General features: G+C 34.4%; 1 protein-coding gene across 1 annotated transcript; it reads left to right on the forward strand.

Annotated features, from left to right (window-relative positions):
* The first annotated feature begins 4,026 nt into the window (after positions 1–4,026).
* On the forward strand, positions 4,027–14,760 carry LOC136810127 (uncharacterized). The gene is made up of 10 exons (XM_067066693.1): positions 4,027–4,696; positions 8,705–9,027; positions 9,382–9,534; positions 9,883–9,926; positions 10,073–10,376; positions 11,200–11,252; positions 11,635–11,815; positions 12,270–12,421; positions 12,950–13,037; positions 13,825–14,760. The coding sequence occupies exons 1-10, from the start codon at positions 4,689–4,691 to the stop codon at positions 13,974–13,976; spliced, it is 1,458 nt and encodes a 485-aa protein (XP_066922794.1). The 5' UTR covers positions 4,027–4,688; the 3' UTR covers positions 13,977–14,760.
* Positions 14,761–14,766: the final 6 nt, after the last annotated feature.

Consider the following 14,766-nt stretch of genomic DNA (forward strand, 5'->3'; position numbering starts at 1 on the left):
AAAAGGAAATTAAAATGAAATTGAACTGAAATTAAAATGAAATTGAAATGAATTTAAAATGGAATTGAAATGAAATTGAAATGAAATTGAAATGAAATGAAAATGAAAATGAAATGAAATGAAAATCAACTGCCAATGAAAACCTTAAAATGAAACGAAATTGAAATGAATTAAAATGAAAGTAAAATTAAATTTAATTGAGCTTTTTTATTGTTTTCCGATCAGCTAATTCATTATATCGCTAATGTCTCTGTAGGCCACCATAGAGGTGGCACTTTTCTAAGTTGGGATACGGGTAAGTGCAATCTGAAAACTATTTTTCACACCACTGGATATATAAAAAAAAAGCTTATCAATCCACGCTATCACGCTCTCCCAATATTATGATATTATCAGTCCCAGACGTCATCGAAGACGACCCAAGACGACAACATTTTACGTGGTAAACGACCATATTTCATACGTGTAACGTGGCAATGTCATCGGAGCTGCCGTTTGTAAACATAACTATCAATCGATAAAAGATTTAACTTATGCAATAACTCATCATTAGTTAAACGAAACTCGAAAACATGTTTAATTGTGACACCACACATCGATCAAACACGTCGTCGGTGGAATACGCGTAGAAGGAAAATATTTTTCAGTTAGACACCAAGATTCAAATCCGTATAAGATTATTGGTAAGGTAAGCCCTTCGTAAACAGAACTTTCGAAGGCTTGTCGTACATCGCCGACATGCACTTCCATTTCGAACCTCTGAAAATACTTTATGAGCAACGGACAGAAGGTTTAAACATCATCTCTGGATTCGAATAATTCCGCTGTATCGTCAGCATATTCAGAATCGTCGAACGAAAAATCACTCTCTTTAGTGGTAGGTTTTCTCCCTGTCAGAACAAAGTCATTTTTGGTAAGGAAAACAAATAACGGGCGGTCAACGCTTGTTCTCCAAGTGATCATTACGGCGGCAAACGAGACCGAGAATATCACCTTGTTTGACACCTATTACACAGCTCAGGTTATGGGTTATGTCGTTAACTGTAAATTTGACATAAATGTTTTTATGAAGAGATTTTAGGATAGAAACGAGTTTGAACGGAACTCCAAAAGGATCAAGGATACGCCATAGTAAGTCTCTAAGCACTCTATCGAAAGCTTTCACCAGGTCTAAAAACAAAATCCATGTTTCCTTGCTATGTTCTCTCCTTTCTTTGAGTGCGAGCTTGACGGCAAAGACTGCGTCGCAACAGCCTTTTCCAGAACGAAACCCACACTGGGCCTCATTGTCGAGGCTATCCATAATTGGTTGAAGACGTGAGCGAATGATTTTAGCCGAAATCTTGTATACAGTCTCAAGTAACATTATACATATCTGTAATTACCAGGAGTGAAAAGATCTCCTTTCTTCGGTAATATTTTCAGCAGGCCAGTCTCCCATTTTTAGGAGGTGATTCATATTTCTCTACCCCTTATTTTCCCTTGCAGTTTTGCCTATGGCGTCACTGTTTTGGTCATAAAAAGTTTTCCCGGGCCTAATCCGCGTCCTCCCTCTCAAAAATATCTTGTAATATACTGTTCTTTGGAATAGACTAAAAATGGCTAGATAGTAGAAAAGATGTCACGGAACCCAAGGCTTGGCCCCCTACAATCCGTTTATTTCAAGAAACAAATTGAAACGTATACCTGAACGATTCCGATGGGGAAGAACAAATTTACCGATAGAGATTGTGTTTGAGTCCTTGTTATTTAGTGCAGTGCACATACTGTCGCATCCGAGTATTAAAACATCATTTTTACGTTTTCGTTTGATGCACAGTTCGAGGCCCTCTAGAAAATCATTCCATACACACGTTGCTTGGCGTTTCTGACAGGTGCGTATGCAGTTACTAGGTAAACTCCAAGAAAAAGAATAACCATTTAGCTCAAGTTTGGAGAAACCAGTTCTCCAAGTCTCTTGTAGCAAAAATATTTCTTTCTCTCATATAAGTAATCAGTTCATTAATTTTATCGTTCTGTTTTAAGCTTCTGGCATTTTAAATTGCAAATGTTAGAGTTCGTTTCTTCGCTTTTATTCCAGACATGACAAGTGGGTCGTTCGCGACACAACTAGAGGGTGTCTCTAATTAAAGTATCGAGTCGAAACACAACTATGAGTAGAAAGTTTTATGTGCGTGTTCACAAAAAATTGTATTTTAAGCTCTCCCTCTTTTTTCTTTGTCATTACGATTAATTTATACGTTGTAACTACCTTTTGTAATAAGCCTGTGTGATGGAGAACGTTCTTATATTTTAGCGATAACACACACAAACTTTTCTACTCAATCGCATGTTCAAACTCGATACTTTAATTAGGGACACCCTGTACACTTGAGAGATTTATATCGTCTTCCCGATTGAAAAAGGCAGAGATCTCTGGCTGGTGAAACATCAATTGGGTTGAACAACTCACATTTGGCCCCATTAAGTAGTGATCACATCTTATTTTTATCTTTTTGTTCTTTTCTTTTTTGCTAAAAGAACAAAAAGGTGGCCGTGCTGAAGGGCATACATAGACCACCTTATACTCTACTATTGGATTGATTGTTTTTTGTTTGTTTGTTTGTAATCAGCCATGATGAAATAATAAATCACATTTTGGACATTTAAATCCTTTGGGAAAGCATCATTTATTTATTTACTAATTATCTTTTATCGTATAATTTACACGATGACTGACAAAATATATTAAGAGTAATGCTGTTCCAGAGTGTATCTCACGTTTATCGTTTCGTAGTACACTCTCGTGCGGATGAAGTATAATTTATAAATAGGTACACTTCTCTCGTCGTTTCTTCTTTCTCACCCACACTCCGTCGCTGCGGTCGGTTTGAAAAATCTCAAATCAGAAAATACAATGACATTTAGACCCTCTACGGCAATGAATCTTAAATGGGCCGTAGATATCGGGTCTGTGTACATCCCAGACAAAGACATACCTTGGTTTTAAATAAGCGAATGTATACAGCTATGGTTGCTATAGCGGGAAGCATCTTTCTTTCCATAATTTTATATAGGCTTGCAAAATAAAGGACATAAAGTGGTGTATTCACTGGCGGGTTTAAGACTATAGAGCAAGTACGTCGAAAACATGCGAAGGAGTGTAACGCTCGTTAAAAGACAATGAGATTATAGTTACAAATCCCTTCCTTTGATAAACTCGACCTTGTTTAAAATCCTATGCAGTATAAATGGGAAATAAAATCTTTGTAAAGATCATAAAGGCAGAATGATAAACCATTCATATTGCTTGTTCAATAGCTGCAAGACATTTTTAATTGATGTATGCCCCTCTGAAAGCATTAATCTTTTTATCAAGTTCAACAGTATGAAAATTTAAATCTTAGATAAATGAGTTCGTGAATTAAAAGGCTTTAATAGCTATATGCATTTAATTTTAAAGACATTTTAGAAATTTTACATAGCCTTTCTCACTAATACACGTTTCTTTATAAGAAAAAACTAGAATATAAGGCTTCCATGGTAAAAAGGCTAAGAACAAGTTAAGACTCTAAAATAGCCAATTTCTTAGGAAAATTGATAAAAATACATAAAACATGGGGCAAATGGGAACATTTTTAAGCTCGAATTGTTCCGAAGGCTTCAAAAATATGTTCTTATTAAAAACAAACAAACATGTAAGCAGCTTGATACAGGAGAAACGAATCACGAATAGTGTCGAAAGTGCTGCTTGCAAAAATATTTATTTTGTAAGAATTTTACTCTGTCAACTTAGAAAAGCAAAACTTCTAAGGTACTTCATTTAAAGTTTAAGTCTCCATGTAAAGCGAATAAAGATATAAACCGAATTGAAATTATAACTGCTATTAGTTAATTAATGCCTAGGTGATACCTAGTTGATATAAAAGTCGTTAAAATAAGTGATTTAACTCAATGTTTTGATTCTTATAAAACATCTGAAAGAGAGAAAAACATTAACCAATAAAATTCGATTGATCACTTTTTTTCTCGGAAAAGAATTTGATTGACAGTTATATTTTTTGTTTATTCATAGACTATATACGTTAGTCAGGGAAAAACCAAATCTAAATCAAACTCATGGCTGAGTTGCTTTTTTTTTACAAAAGTGAGGTACTGTATGTGTCGTGTTTGTATTTTCTAAGAAAATTCTTTCTTGTAAGATGATTTGTGTTTTAAGTTTTACTAAAGCATAGATTTGTTGATCACGAGAGCGGAACGACAAACGAACTGTAATACAAGTACAAACTTGCCAAGGGAAGAAAAATATTGACGTTGTTTTTACTATATACTGTCTACAAATCTTGAAGTACATTTTAATGTTATTTTTGTTCGAGAAATCCAAGTACTTTGACAAGGAGAGGAGCAGAGGTTTGGTTTTAATTCGCAAATTTTGACTTCAGGCAGCAATAAAACTTTATAAAATATAAAGAGGATTTTAGAATTCTTGTGTAGTACCTTTGTTGGTTCTGAGTTGATTTCAGATTTGGACGACCATCATTATTATATATTATTATATATACCAAGATATAATCCAGGGTAACATTATCATTTTGCTTTTGTGCTGGCTACAGATCAAGATATCAAGCATCATTGGATTTATTCTTATTTTCCAAAAAAAGAGACCTTTTCGCTGAAGGAATCGAAGGGAACTAATTCAAATTCCAAATATGAAACGGTATGGCTCATTACATTTTTTATTTATAACGCTTTTAAAGTTTTACACCCCTGTGTCACAGACCCGCTGGGACCCCAGCCCCAATGGAAAATTTGGCTAAAATTTCGCCCCTGTGGGAAATTTACTTTAATTTCATCCTCATTCGAAATTCAATGTTTAAAAATGGCACTCCAAAACCATCCCAGCTGGATTTTTTAACCTTAGAACAATAGAATTTTTACACCCATTGCAGTGCCGTAGGAAGCATTTTCATATTGGGGGGGGGGGCTGAAGTTTAGTGACACCGCGAGGCCCGAGGGAAAAAATTTCGAAAATTTGAGCTCTAGATTCCTTGAAAATACAAGGGTATATCCCGCCTGCCCCCCCCCCCCAGCATTGGAATTTCAATAGAAATTTTCCACACTGAGGAGAAAAGTCCCACCGGGGCTGTGAGACAGGGGTGTAAGTTTGAATCTTATAAGACCACAAGACTTAAATTTTGCCAAACATTAAGGATAAATGATCTCCCTGAGCATTCCACGTGGTCCATCGCACAAACATCATTTTTGAATGTACGTTTTTTCCTTGTTGAGATCCTATGACAGACTGTTTCTGGAATTCTTGGTTAATGACATGTTAATGTGTTTTGTGCAAGACATAATTAACTAGTCTGTGATAAATAATTACTCAGTTGTCAATTTACAACCGAATTTGGAAGATAACTTTTTCTTTATAAGCACATCAAGCAAGGTGAAAGTTCTGACCTCATTAAAGAATATGCAACCAAAACTTTTAAAGGATGAAGAAAATTTAAGGTTAAAAAGCAGTAAGAGCATGCGAAGAGAATCTTTGATATTGAAATTTTGTGTTGATTTTGAAAAGTCTCTGAGAGACATTTACACCTCAAAGTGACTTCCATTTATAAATTTACGAGATTCTTATAAATGTTCAAATTAACTTGAATTCACAGTATTCGAACGCTGAAAGAAGCTTTCATTCATGTATTTTAATCATATACATATGAATTCCGGGAATTTTATTATGTCATTGAGTTTTAAAAACGGTCTAAAATTCTAATGAGTTGTTACTCTATACACCCCCTTTTCACAGACCCGGTAGGTCTGCGAAAAGGGGGTGTCGCCATTGAGTCATCCTGCATAAGCGAGATAGGTTCAACTTATAGAATGACAAAAACATGAATCTTGATGACTTGTTTAAATTAAGAAAAATTAGAAGAAAGCAATGACCTCTCAACATCATCGCGAACATAAAACACTAAAGCCCTTGGGCCTAATCGCTCATCATCGATTCCTTCTTCGAAAATTACTGCTTGCAGATCGTTGCAGTTCCAAGCCAAGCGCTTACGTCCCCTTACTATACTTTATTCGTGTATGGAAAGTTCTTAAAATTGAAAGATTGGTTTCATATAGTGGGTTTAAGTCGCCAAGTTTGCAGACCCCCTTCTCACAGACCCGGCAGGATTTCTTCAGCCAGTGGGGATAAAAATGACGGACTGAATCTCAATGGGGATTGATATTCCCATATTTTTCATATCTGGGGATTTAAATTCTTTTGTTTTCAAGTCAGAAAATTCAGTGGGGACGATAATTTGGACAATTTTCCCATTAGGAAGGGTTCCCAGTGGGTGTGTGAGAAGGGGCGTGTTTGTGGACTAGAATGAAAAGGAAGAGATTTCCCAGTAATTCAAAGTCAAAGAAACTGCTACAACTATAAAATATTGCCAATAAATTTCTTCCCATGGACAAAAGTGACTGTTTATAAACAGCTTAAAACAGCTTAACAATTTGATTCGGTGAATTGACTAAAAATCTTAAATAGCATTTACCGCTTAGTGACGAGAGCAAACCACGAGATCAATGGTGATTGAATTGTATTGTTTTCCCGGAATAGAGTAAAGTACACCAAAGTTCGTTAGGTTTTTTAGAAAGTTTATGTAATTAACTTAAGTGGTTAAAACTCTTTAAAAAAAAGAACTACTTTGAAAAGAATGAACAGGCAATAAGAAAGGCTTTTCAAAACTCAAATTTTAAATTTAAATACCTTGAGCAGACCTGGCGGAACAACGGCAAAAGTGGAGAGGATGAAGGCTCAAAATGAGATAGAATTTACTAGGAATTTGAGAAATCCTATTTGCTCAAAAGTGAGAGAGGCTGTGTAACTGTCTCCCCAGTCACCCCGCTTCCGCCGGGCCTGTCAAGAACCTCTGAAAACCTTTAGAAATAAGTGCTCAAACCTTATACAACAATAAAAAATTTAGAAAAACCATCAAAAAATTTAAATATGTAAATCTTCTGGGAAAAACTTTGAAAAAGCTTACTGAAAACCTTGATATCTTAAAGGTAGTAATGCTTACTTTCAACAGTAATTTTGAGAAAATAAATATACTTTTTGTAAAGTCACGTGCTCTGTGATGGTTAACAGATTATTTTAAAATTCCGAGTTAAAAGAGTTATAACTCAGCATTACATTTCTAGATTTTGAACTATACTTAATCGACCAATAAAAATTGACCATAAAGCCAATTATAATTGTGAAGAGACAAATCCATAGAAAACATCTCAAAATGGGCTATGGTTAGTAAAACACGGTCAAAAATCCAGGGTTGTCCAAAAAAATAGAAAAGAATTCAAGGAGGTCCTGAAAATTAAAAAGAAAAATCCAGGAGCTCATATTTCCCAAAAAGACTACATTAGTTATTAATTATCATGATTTCAGTTCTGAACTCAACCAAAAGTGTGATATTTCTGGTACTTTCTCGACAAAATTCAGGGCTCTGACCATAAGGACCTTTTACTATATTTACTGCACTACCAGATTTCAGAAGTCATCCATTCAATATCATCGATGATTCAATGAAGGGATGTTTTTGGAAAAGAAAATTAAGCTGCAACAACTATGACAGCTATCTAAAAATAATTTTTTTGTGCTTTTTCAAACCTTCAAATAAAACTCCCCCCACTTCAGAGTCGAAGCGATCACAAACAATATTACTTTCATAAAATTATTTTCCGGGTTTCTAATCCTCAATATTTAGTACTTGTTTGAACGGGTCTGTTAACATTTAACAGCGCCTGTTAAAACATATCCTCGAAGCTGTTTAAATGGTAAGAACTTATAGACTGTGCTTACAAGAAAGATAGGAGTCAAAGGGAATTATAATACGAACAAAAAGAGAAAAAAATGCAACATACAGCAAAAAAGAGAAAAAATTCTAAGAATTATGTTGTTGCTGGTGGATTTAAGTATTTTTTTGTAAAATCGTATTAAATTACCAATCATTTGTGTTGTAAAGTAACAATCAAATAATAAAAGTGGTTTTTGACTTCTCAGAACGAGGCTAACGACCAATATTTATCAAGAGATACACAAATAGCTCACATGCGATAACACTTTAATTGGGTAGAGAACGTGTTTGTCTGCCTCTGTAGGTTTGGAGGGTTTATTGGGACTTATACTCTTTTGAAACGTGTTGTCGTATATAAATTTGTTATTGTTCTTTTGGCGCTTCATAATCACATGATGTTAGACTTTAAAAAGGGCGGCTGTCTGAAGCTATTTACAAGTTCTTAGATTAAAAGGATCTACATAGCCTAATGAAGAAAATATATTTTCAAGCTTGGAATTGGGTACAAAAAGTAAAACTACGCAATAATAAAGTTCATAACATCCATATGATGTAAGATGAACAACGTGCCCAGTGGGGATACTAGGGTATGAGAACCTCCGAAAACTAAACCCTAAGCGACTGACCCTAGCTTTCGGAAAATACCGACCGTTAGAGAGATTATTTTGACTTTACTAGACCTTAGAGAGACTTTTGAGAGATTAAAACGAACTTTACCGTCCGCACGTACCTAGAACTTATTCTTGCCTTATTGTCTAAGAAATGTCATTATCTTTGAAAATTATTAATGCAATGCGTTATGGATATTGTAAAATTAACAATCCAATCCCTTGATACTCTGATACTGTAGATGTTTTAATTTTTATACATTTTTTTGGTCTCAGAATCAACAAAAAAAGGATGCCATCCCGACGGACCATCAATAGACGGATACTATCAACACAATCACATTCAATATCGCCTGCTAAACAAAGACCTAAACTAAAACTACCAACACTTAAAATAAACAAAGACTGTAGACTGAATTTGCCATCTTGGATTAAAGAACAGATTCAAAATGACGAATATAGTGGATTGAAATGGGTCGATGAAAAGAAAGGACATTTTTTGGTTTCGTGGAAGCATGCATCTAGACAAGGATGGCTCGAAGAAGAAGATGGTAGATTATTTAAAGATTGGGCATTATATACAGGTGTCTATAAACCAGGTATGATTTCTAATGTAGAAAACTAAACCACGCCCATCTAACATCCATATAGCGTTAAAGTAACGTCCCAACAAAACTGTATGCTCCTGATTATCTACCGAGAGCGTTTTAGGTACTGTATATTTTTTGGAGAAAATATATTTTCATCCAGTTTGGAGTCACTGACTCTCACTCCTCCTGTCAAAAACACTTATCTGTCTCTGTAAAAATGCTTCGATTAGTCAAGTTTTTCACCAAAAGATAAAATAGCGCCCACTACTTGATATCTTTTGGATATTCGCCAAACCCTTTTTAAAACATGTCTCTTTTACTGTATCTTTAATTGACTTTCGATTACATTTCTCATGCTTATAGGGCGAGACGATCCTAACCCAAAACAATGGAAAGCGAATTTCCGATGTGCTTTGAATGCCAGTGCTGCTATCACCAGCGTTAAAGGCTGTGGAAAAACCAATGGCAAAGATGCTCATAGAGTTTTCAAATTAGATAAAACACACGGTGGCTTCGGTAATTAAGATTTTCCTCATTCTCTTCTTCTTATTCTTCATCTTATTCTTTATAAATAGTTTGTTTTACTTCCCTTGAGATTTAACTGGTCAAAAAGCTATCGATTTTTTGCCGTCTTTTACGGGAAGAAAAAAGAAAATATTTTTAAGACTAAGTGAGACTAAGATCTTAAAATTTCTCCCGATGAAACAGATCGTATTAAGTTGAGCTAAAAAAAGTAATCTGTCCAGAAAGCAACACAAATCTGTGACATTGAAGAAACAAAATAGCCTACGAACAAAATTTTTAAATCTATAAAATATTGTCAACACTGTTTGGAGTAAGATCTTTAATTTTTCTATTACATAGTAACGAAGAGAAACAAAGGTCAAAGACTCAAGCTAAACACAAAGGTAAATTCCAACTTAATTTCAATTCAATGACAGTTTTTGTCATCGCATTGCATAGGTTTGATACAATATTGACTTTACAATGGTAAAGTCTTTAAAAATATATTCATGATAAATTCGATTAACAGTATATTTTTATTTCATTTTAGATCTTATCTTCAAGCTCCCAATCATCAAAATCCATCAAAACAGAATCAGATGGCGACATAATTCCGTCACCGACAAGTTCGACGTCATCATCGGACTCTTCAACGTCATTCCCGACCATCCGCGACATTAAATCAGAACCTATGGAAGATCAAGACTTTCCACAAGGTTGCCAAGAAACTACGATTCGATTACCTAAGAATGAAGTTGATGACCTAGAAGATGTTAAGCCGACTTTAACTTTAAACATGAAAGATACAAATAGGAAATCTTCAAAATCATCTTCGAAGAAAAGACTTGACAATAGTAAGCTTTTTTGAATCTTCTATTCTCAACGCTACGCCGTATTGGTGGAAAATTGTAAGTAAGTTATATCAAAGTTTCAAGAGGGCAGAGTGTTTTATGGATTTTGATTTTTACATACAAGTCATACAAGACTTCAGTAAGTAATGCGCTGTTGTTTATTAAAAATGTTTTTTCCCATTCCACCATGAATGTTCAACCTAAATTTAAAATGTACGTACCAGAAGTCGAGCCTGAAGCAAAAATTTTTGAATATGGCATTCTTAGGTTCAGTTTCGAAATTCTATGATGGTGATATTTTCAGCATATTCTTAATTATTTGGCCAAATTCATTATTCTTATAAAAGAAAAAGCGTGTTATAATTGAAAGTGAGTAAAATAAAAGTTTTGATGGGGAAAATGTGTTAAATAGATTTTATTTTCTCATTACATTAATAAAAAACTTTTGAATTTATGAAATTAGTCAATTTAAAGGGATAATCAGATAGTTTATAATATTTGGCATGTGGGATCCTTCTATTGTCCTGGAGAAAAATCTCAAAATATTTTTGCCTAATTATTTTCCAAAGTCGAGATATTTAGGTTATAAGGTTTGGTTTTTAGGATGAAAACAATAAAATTTCAACGTAAGAGCCGTGTAAAAACTCATTTTCAAAAGTTTCAAACTTTGATATCTCAATTTTGGAAAATTGTTACACAAGAATACTTTGAGATTTTACTAAGGAGCACAGAAGGTTTCTGTAATCTAAATATTTCAAACCATCTAATTGTTCCTTTAACGCTCTTCTCGGCTAAACCACCGATTCAATTTTGTTTTCTATTTTAGAAGAGTTCAAATCATTGTTGGAAAGATCAAGGTTATACCCACCATTTCAGCAGGTATGAAAATAATAGTCCAATCCCTAAAAAATGGAAAATGTTGCTCCCTTCTTTTTCTAAAAATTAAAAAAAGGTTGATATCTTTTACGTGGATACCCAGATGACACACAACGTTATTTCAACATTAATCTAAAATTCACAGCGTCCATACAACGTTTCCACGTGGTCTACAGCTAGGCTATCTAAGATTTTAAAACCTAAGATAGGAAAAAACTGGTATTCGAACTGAGGACCCCTGCCTCATGTTGCTGTCGCCTTGGACCATGCACTCGGTCCCGGGCACTCGGTATTCGCTCCTTAAAAATCATTCTCTTCATATGCCAGTATCTTAAGAGAATTATGCAAAACTTTCAGAATAAAGCATTTTTCAAATATTTTCCAGTTACAGCGTTTTTGCCAGATGCAATCGATGGCTATGAATCCAGCTCAACAATATTCATTCCCAACCAACAACAACCAACAAAATCACAGCATACTCAACAGTATAATGTATTCAAATCTATTCAACAATGGATACAATTTAGACACCAGTAGCGGTACTACTTCGTCGCCATGGAGATACAGTAAGTGCATATTCATCTGATTTAACAATTTCATAGAGTATGTAGAGCCCTCTGAGTAATTTTCCTCAAATGTTTGTTGACTTTTTTCTGGAAATCATGGCCCTTTGAGGGAGGTGATTTTGGATTTTGTGTTTTTTTTACCCTTCAGGCATTTTCGAGGTTTAAAAAGGTGCTCTTGTCGTTCACATGTAGTTGTAGTAATAACCATTTTGCCAAAGTCCTCGCTCCCGGATATTTCTTGTGAAGAAGTTCTCAAGTCTCGTTCCCAGCGTATTATCGGCTTTTTGGTGCTTACTGATAGCGCCAAATAAAACAGCCAACACCAGCAGTGTATTCCCTGGCGTCCAACAGTAGGGTAATAAAGCCTGAGATACACGGGGACAAATTAGAAGTTTACTCAACATTAGTTTATTTATAGGAAATGGTATAATTCATTTTATATATTATTTATCAGGCTCGACCCAACAAGAAGATCAATTAAGATCGATGCACGAGAACTTTGAAATAATGTTGCAGGCTGCAAATGAACTTGAAGCCTCTACAAGACGTAATGAAAACGTTGATGATGATGAAGCTAATGATATATTTAAAGATATAAGTATGAGGGTACGTATGGTATGCTTATCAGATCCACCCTTTAATTAACCTATTCCATAGGATTCGTGCATCTGTTACATGCTTTTTCTATTCAATTTGAAGTGGGAAAAGGCACAAATCTCTGCAGATTTACCTTCGGGAAGAACGTTGAAAAAATGGATTTTTGCCTCCGTTCAATTGACTTGAAAATTCATCAAATTCATGAACTTTTTTCTATTGTTGTTGCCTTTTAAAACTTATAATCTCAGGTGACGTAGAAAAATATCATGTACACTCAAAATAAGAAATCTATGAAATAGGCTTATAGAAGCAAAATTAAATCTTATCCAAGGTTAATTCGATCTAATTTTTCTCGATATCCAGTCGAAATGCTCTTGCAATGTTCTTGAATAGGACTTAAACTGTGCATTGTTTTAGCCATTAGTCTGAAAGCTGAACTCGTACAAATTTGTTTTTTGGTCTTGGGAATAAATCTTGAGCTACTGATAGAAAGCAAACGCCAAAACCTTTTATTTAAAGTGAATTCTCCTTTTTTAGTCCTGCAGCCCTGTATCAATTAGTTCATCAATTTCAACAGAAGACTTAGAGAAACTTTTAATGGAAACACAGTCTAACACTATTGAAGGTATGTGTCAAGTATGTCAATTTTTTTACCAGCTGATATACAATGTTGTTCGATTTGAACGTCTAGTCAATCTAAGGAACCGCTTTTTAGGTTGCGTGAATGCGTGAATTTTGAAAAAAAACGTGAATGCGTGAATGAGGGTCCAGTTCGGGCGGACGGGGGCGGGGCATCTAACCTCTTAAACATCCAAACGTTAAGCAAATCATGTTCAGTACTAGTTACACTGTCTCGACTTTCCTTAAAATCCGAAAGATTATTCAAAATACACCATACAATCAGATTCATAATGCACATCGCCTCGTGTGATGATTTGGTTTTAGCTGCATTTCGTGTTTTATTTCACGCAAACCAATTTATAAATCCTAAAATCCATTTAAGTGTATGCACTTTTCTTTGCTACCAAGTGCAAAACAAACCAGTGTAATTAATTAAGTTAAACGTTATTTTATAAGAACATCCAACATTTTTGAAGCCTTCGGAAGTTCTTAACTTTTTGAGTTTTAAGCCTAAAAATGTTCTTAACATGTTCTTGTTTACGCCATTTTTTATGTATTTTTGTCAATTTTCTTAAGTGTTTTAGAGTCTACAAAGCCTTAAAATGTTCTTAACTTGTTCTTAATATTTTGGTCATCGAATACTTATGTTCTTATATGGTTTGTTCTTATAAAAAAACATGCAATCCCTTGAGTGTGGTTGACACATGGTAGGAAAAAAGAGTTTGCACTTAAAAGCGACTGGACATTAATTACCAATCCAATGACGATAAAAAACACCCCTGTATCTTTAGATGATGACATTGAATGCTATGGAGTCAAAACTGAAGCAGAAGTTTCCAGTTGTATCACCACATCAGCAGATCCTTATCTCAGTGTCACCAATGCATCAACTACATTCTCAGACGATATCCGAACCTCACTAATGTCACAAGTGGATATTTGAAGATATCTAAAATGATATGGAAATCAACCATCTTTAAAAATAAACATCAGTTGATATGTCGATATTAATTGACCGTGTTGATTTCAAGTAACTACATGACAATATTCGAATAGGATGTTCTGATTTTAACGACACGATTAACCATTTTCGGTTAAAATTGTTGATGCCGGCCATGTAGAATTTGTTTGGCAGAGTGAAGTGGTATATTCCTTTGTGACTATGAATATATGACCAAATTGGCATCAAAAACGTTTTCAAGGCTAGGGTTGAGACTAAAAGATATTGATTTTGACTTAAAAGAACTAACCTTGATTAGTACGACCAGCCTAAAACAAGAGAGAAATTTGGAGAAAAAATCCTACAAACCATTTTTGGAGGGAAACCTAAACTAATACGAATCAATCAACAAAATTAACACAACAATGTAAATATTAAAATCACTTGAGAATGAAGCGCAGGATTCCACTGGTAATATTTTTGTAAATTACATTTTTGACAGAAAAGAGGCTAGTATTTTCACGTATTAAGCTTTAAGACATTTGCATTAGATGATAAGGAGTAGATTTTATCCGAATTCATCTATTCACACATTCATTTCGTACACTTTTGTAAATATCTAGTTTAGATTAAGATAAAATTTTAGATTATCAACTTCGAGCTGTAAATATTTTTTCATAATCTTCAGTTTATTTGATGAAATAGATTATTTCTCTAAAAACCCTTTTCAGCATATTGGGCTTTTCCAGAAAAAAAATTTGTCCTCACTATTGAGGATATTGATTTTTCGAAG

This window comes from Clytia hemisphaerica, unplaced genomic scaffold (genome assembly GCF_902728285.1).
Source record: "Clytia hemisphaerica strain Z4C2 unplaced genomic scaffold, Clytia hemisphaerica genome assembly, whole genome shotgun sequence".
Lineage (NCBI taxonomy): Eukaryota > Metazoa > Cnidaria > Hydrozoa > Leptothecata > Clytiidae > Clytia > Clytia hemisphaerica.

Excerpts from the sequence above, each read along its gene's own strand:
- LOC136810127 (XM_067066693.1), top strand. Across the intron at positions 9,535-9,882 it reads TAAAACACACGGTGGCTTCG|TAACGAAGAGAAACAAAGGT; the intron begins GTAATTAAGATT and ends TCTATTACATAG. Across the intron at positions 11,253-11,634 it reads TATACCCACCATTTCAGCAG|TTACAGCGTTTTTGCCAGAT; the intron begins GTATGAAAATAA and ends AATATTTTCCAG.